This window comes from Corvus brachyrhynchos, unplaced genomic scaffold (assembly GCF_000691975.1).
Source record: "Corvus brachyrhynchos isolate BGI_N302 unplaced genomic scaffold, ASM69197v1 scaffold237, whole genome shotgun sequence".
Lineage (NCBI taxonomy): Eukaryota > Metazoa > Chordata > Aves > Passeriformes > Corvidae > Corvus > Corvus brachyrhynchos.
Window position 1 is genome coordinate 1921054 of NW_008238959.1, and position 6216 is coordinate 1927269.

At 40.5% G+C, this 6216-nt stretch overlaps 1 protein-coding gene across 1 annotated transcript in view; it reads right to left on the reverse strand.

Moving 5' to 3' along the window:
• Positions 1-6216, reverse strand: part of PHLPP1 (PH domain and leucine rich repeat protein phosphatase 1) — a 64575-nt gene that overhangs the window by 9864 nt on the left and 48495 nt on the right. Inside the window, 2 exon segments of the mRNA XM_017738599.1 lie at positions 1460-1590; positions 5828-5990. Of these exon segments, the coding sequence (XP_017594088.1) occupies positions 1460-1590; positions 5828-5990 (294 nt within the window).

Genomic DNA, 6216 nt, shown 5'->3' on the forward strand with positions numbered 1-6216 from the left:
CCCCCCCAAACAAACAAACCAAAAAATCAACCAAACAAAAAAAACCCACTCACACCCCCAAGGCCAAAACAAATAGCAAGCAAAACGCACAAAGGGAAAAGTTTCCTGTGAATTATGGACCACACACATGCCAGTGAAAATATGGCATATAACTGGGCAACACTACTCTTCAACTACTTAGAATTTCAATTTGTACTATAATGCTACCATGCATGATGCCTGAATACTATCATGGCAGGAGAATGTGTGCCCATCTTGTCTGCTGGGTTATACACAAGAAAAGCTGATCTTTCACTAAGTTTTGACACCATTCATTAAGTCTATAAAACATACATATTTTTTCCCCCATGAACCAGAGCAATATTACACAGTGCTTCTTCAGGAAGATTTCCTGTATGCGACAAAGCAGCTCTGAAAATAGAGGCATGCCCCTTTTTTCACTGTCTGCTGCAGAACATGGACTCTTGTTTTTATATGTGAGAAATCATCATTACTCAAATTTCCACCTATATTTTGAAGATCTGCTGATTAAAGCTAAAAGTAAACTCACACCTTAAGTTTCCCCTGCTTGCACAACAGATTAGGGTTACTATTCCAGTGTCTGATCTTAACCAGTTAAAAGCAAACAACATGAAGTACCTGCTCAACCCCTAAAAAGTACATCAATCCTCCTTGAAACCATTCAAGAATTTTTAAGAATTTTTTCTTAAGTTTAAGAATAAAAGAGATTTAGAAGGAAACTTGGAGCTGGTGCAGTTTCTTACAGGACGTAAGAAAAGTTCAAGGCAGCACCACTGTCCACAGATTATCCGGTTTACTGCAACAGCTTCCCAACACACTGCAGAAGAAGTGACAAAGCATTTGGGGAATTTCAGTTATGGATGGCACTTAAGTCCCAGTGCAGAAAACAAACAGGTAGACAGGAAGGAAACTGAGGGTACCAAAGCAAAGGAACCAGTTTTGCTGCAAACAGAGTGTGAGATGTGAGTCTTTAGCAGTTTAAATACAAAAAAATATACAATTTTTAGGACAGAAGCAGACATATGAAGGGGAATAAGAAACAGTATGTGAAGAGGTAAAAGCAGCACAATGGCAAAGACAGACCCAAGCAGATGAATGTGAGAAAAAGATATAGCAAGCAGCTACTGACATCTCATTGGTGGTATAAAATACGTCTTTTGGCTAATGTGAGAAGTAAAATGGAATCAAACTGGCCCAACAGTGGTTACACCAGACTAGCAGACCCCTCCAGGAGTTACAGCTGAAAGCAACTGCACAGAAGTGGGTAAGTCGTCCTCTTCAATGCAGCATCAATTTCTGACCTATTCACACAATCTGTTACTTTCTGATCCACTGGCAAAAGGGAACCATATTCCTTAAAAGAGATACCACTTCTCTGTATTGTGGTTTTCACATCTAGAATCCTTCTGCTCCTTCCCTACTCTGTAAGGCAACTTACTTCAGAAGCTCTAGGGTTTTGTGATCCAGGGCTAATCTGGGGTTTCCAGTCAGGTCCAGCTCCTGCAGTTTTGGAGGCAGGTTTTCAGGCAATGTCACTTCACTCAGTTCGTTGCAGCTTAGGTCCACACACTGCAAAAGGAAAGCAGCCAAAAAAGCAAGAGAACTCAGCTATCATCAAGATCATACAAATTTTGATTAAATGTGGTAATGCATGTTTCATGAACAATAAAGGCTGCAACCAAGACCTAAGACCATTAATTTAAGTAAGTGGCTCTTACAAAAGAAATTCTTACATGGCATTCAGCCATCTTGCCAGATGCCTGGGACACCTAGAAATATGTTCCTTCCATTTCCATCTCTAGTCAGGTGTCGTCTTGTTACAAAACCAATAAGTTTTGTCTGCTCTTCACAGAGATAAAGATGGTCAGTGGATTTTTACAGTATTTAAAAAAAATGTTATTAATAAAAACAGCCTCTTAATAGACAAAGGAAATGGAGATAAGTACAGCTGGGGCTTCTAAGTGACTGGCATAGTAGTCTCTCCTCCAAATGACTATGAGCAGGCTCCCAGGAATTCAGTATTTACTGAGGGATATTAAAATAAGCAGTGTTATTAATGTATGTGGAATGGAGGAGTAGAAGAGGGAAAAAATACTGTAGCCGTTTTAAACATGGTTTTAATTAGTGTCATCTTAGATGGATTGTATTTAAATATGAAATCAATAAAACAAGTGAAAAAAATAAAGTTTAAATATTTCAAAAATACAAAACAGCAGAGAAACTTGCAGGCTATCCACCAGCTAAGCACAAATTAGCTACAACAAGTGCACTAGAATGACAAAATCCCCAAACATTGTTTAAAGCTGCGTATCCAGATGGAAGTCAATACACAAGGCAAAATAGGGCATATGAGAACAAAATCAACTCTCCAAACCCTATTACAGGATGACTAGTGTAGTATGCACCAAAAACTGGAAAAAAAAAAAAATCAAAGTAATTCTGAGAGGACAGAGCAGGTTGGTATTTAATAGAGGACGGAAGGACTATCCACATCTTTCTGAAAGACCGTGGCACTTTCATTTTTTTAAGTATATTCAAAGACATTGGTTCCTGAGCTGGAAGGAGACATAAGATAACCTAGTAAATCCTGGAAAAGTCTCTCAACACTTTATTAAATCAGCGCAATGGAAATATAAAATTTCTGACCCAAATCTTGAATCCCAAGATTGTCTAACATGGAGGCTTTATTATCTATGGAGAACAAACTGCTGACGTTATCTAAGCCTGATAAGGAAATCAAAGTTCAAATCTGTCACGCAAACAAAATAGTAGACAGCTTAGCAGCAGTTATTACAGTGAGCTTTTTCCCTCTGCACAATTCCTTGATGCTTCCAGAAAGCCAGTAATTACTTTGCAGATTAAGGAAGCTTCCAGCAGGCCTTGCTGTGTTCAACACCTCCATGCAATTACATATTTGATGGAAGAGCATGCTGGAATGAAAAGTACAAATACCAGTAATTTCATTGTTCTCCTTAAATTCCCAGCGCACCAAAGACAGTGACACTCTACAGCAGATCCCTTGGTCCCTAGGCACTAGTGCAGATGGCTTATTTATCAGGTTGGAATTTCTTAGGTGTTACTCGTACTCCTTGAAAAATAGGCTCAGAGGGACTTGCTGTGGGTCTGTGTTAAATTTAGTCCTTGTTCTACTCCTCAGACAAGCAGGAAAGCTTATTTCCTAACTTATCCCAATTTCCTCCTGTGTTATTTTAATGCAGACTGGTTTTGCCCCACCCACGCAGCACCAGAGGAACAACTGCAACTGCACAGGATTTTGCACTGGATGGGCCAGCTGGAAGACAGGGTTTAACAGGGAGCATTTGCTTAGGCTGCTGCTTTCACAGCTTTGTAACTGCTGTATTCAACGCTTCAAGGGACTTGGGTTATTTCCACTTGTAGCTGAAGGTGGTCGTACCAATATTAACCTATTTGGCTTTTTTCTTCTGTAAGGCAAGGAAATGGAAGTCAAACAACAGCTGCAGAGAAGAGTCTGCTGGGGCACTGACTCAGGTGTATGTGCTTCCGGCTGCTCGGCCGTTTGCAGAAGGCATTTCGGTGTGCAAACCTAACTCTGACAGTATAAATACCTGTCACAAAAGACAATAAACCCCCCAAAAATGTATTGTGCAAGGTATTTCTGAGGTCTCTGCTAGGCTCTTTAGAAGAGAGGACAATACAACTTCTGCAGCCTTGACTCTAGTGTGTAAAACAGGCTCAGAGACAATTACATCTTTAAAATGACTTATTGTCTGGAAGTCCCAGAGTTATTGCAATTGTAAAAGCATCATAATTTACACTAGCCTTCCTTCTGAAATCATTTCATACAGCATAGTAACTGCTGCTACTAACTGTTCCAGTGACACTGACACCAAAAACATAGTATGTCAGCCTCTCAAGGCTAATTAAATACAGAAGCGAAACAGCCATTACCTCAGGTAACAGAGTTTCCCCAGGAGTTTAGAGTGAATGCCACTTCAGTTAAAATTAATCATCAAATATGATATACTCACAGAGGCGACATCAGACTATACGATTTTGTGCTCTGCTACAAACAAGCTTGTTTCACCAAGTGACCAAATCCACAGTTAAAGCAATAAATTCTGCACTTACTTTGGCATATTTTGAATGCTATCCTGTATCTAAGAAGGAGCTCAGGTAAGGGCAAGAAATGGATACAGGCAGGCAGCACATGCTTAATCTCCAGACTGCTGAACACCAACCCTGACCTAGAGAAATCACCGAAAGGCCAGAAGAACTCTTATGCCCAACATGAACTCGTCTCATGTAAGTCAAAACTAGGCTTGAGTACGGACCAGGCATTTTCCTTCCACAAAGGTGGAGCCAAAGAACACTTTGCCCTCTTAGATTAAGCCACACATGTTATCCCTGCATTCCTAAAACACTTAGCTGAAGAAAAAACAATACTTAGTGACGTCCACATCTCCTTCTTCTGATGAAGAGAACTAAACCATAGGGAACCAGCAGGAAGAACCTGCCAGCTCTTCCAAGAACATTTTGCTGCTCAATGTGGCCAAGTAGCACTTTAAATATGACACTTCTATAAACCATTCAGTTTTTCCCCAAGATGCACAAACAAAAGGAAAAAGGTGACTGTTCCCTATCCCTACATGTTTCCATTATCTTTTTTTTTATTTTTGTTAACACCACCCTCATATTTTTAAAGAAATGTTTACCATGTAGAGCCTCGCTCCCCCACCCCAATTCTTCCTCTATGAAAAAAGGCTTTACTTCTGATTGATTCTAAATGGCCCTCTGCTTCCTCTGGCCATTGTTCCAAAGAGGGAGGAGTATTCAAATACCCACGAGTTTGTTTGAGATTTCCTGGCTGAAACCACAAAGCTCATCTTTACATATACTCGCTTGTCCAACAGAATTATTGCTCCTGCTGCTTTCCATGACCCCAGACACTGAGGCACACACAGCAGGCTGGGAACTTAGCCTTTTGACTTCACAAAGCGCCAGAAGGACACTTAAGTTGTTTTGTGTCCCTGAATAGGTAATCAGTTCTCAGCCTCAGAGAAGGACAGATTTTTCTGCTGTATCACAAGATTTGTATGCTGTGAGACAACTGTCTCCCAGCTCTGTCCAGCAGAAAGGGCACACAGTGCAAACTATTCTGCACTAGAGCCAGGTGAGAAGCAGGAACTTGATTCACAAAAGGTAATGAGTAGTGCTCATCAGTGTAGTAAAGTGAAGAATGCATCTCTCAAAAAGAAGTGTTGAGAAAAGTACAGAATTACTTCTGGAAACACAGACAGGAGACGGATTAGGTAATCCCCCCGTCGTGCAAAATATGACTGCAATTAGGAAAATGAAAGTAGATTGCCTAAATACTCAAATCCTGTGCTCCTGGATTTATCTCTGTCCCCAAGGCCTATCCTGTTCTGCAGCTTCAGCGGTTTTTAAGACGCGCTCTGAACAAAGTCCATTCCTACAGAATCAACCAACTGCCAAGACAGCAAGAGTTAATTACACATAGCTCTTGCCAAATGTTTAAGTCATATCATAACAGACTGCCACAGGAAGACAATTAACACTTATCTGGCAGAAAAGATACCGTGCAACCAAGGTAGGCATAAAATCAGATTTTGAGGCTCCTCTTCGTTCCACTCTGAGGCTGCACAGGGGCAAATATTTTGCATATGACTTCAGAGGAGAAAGCAGCTGTCAGATCCCCATACTCTCTGAGAATATACTATCCCATAGCAATGAGAGACCTGAGGGCAGAAGAGAATTGGTAGAATTGCACTACGCTTGCTTCTTCCAAAGCACATTCGTTCCATACCTTTATTTCAGAAAGCTGCATGACTTCTGGGAAGACTTCAATGCAGTTGGAGTGAGCAATTACAGTATGCATACGTCTACAGTTCATGATGGTTGTTGGAATGGCCTTCAGTTTGTTCCCACTAATATCAATTTCCTCCAACTCTTCCAGCTTGGCCATTTTGCTATGAAAACAAGAATTTGAGAATTTTTCTTCTAATAGACGCATATTTTATTTTGAAGCGGTGGTAAGAGCAATGGTTTTTGTTACTTTAAGAGAACAAAATCACAGACTTTGATTCTTGTTCACAGCACTGCCTGTCACTTCTCCTCATGTCAGATGCTAAGAGTTGTAGAGCAAAATGTATACTTCTTCTGTCAGTGTTTGCTCTCCAGCTCCCTTTCACTCTT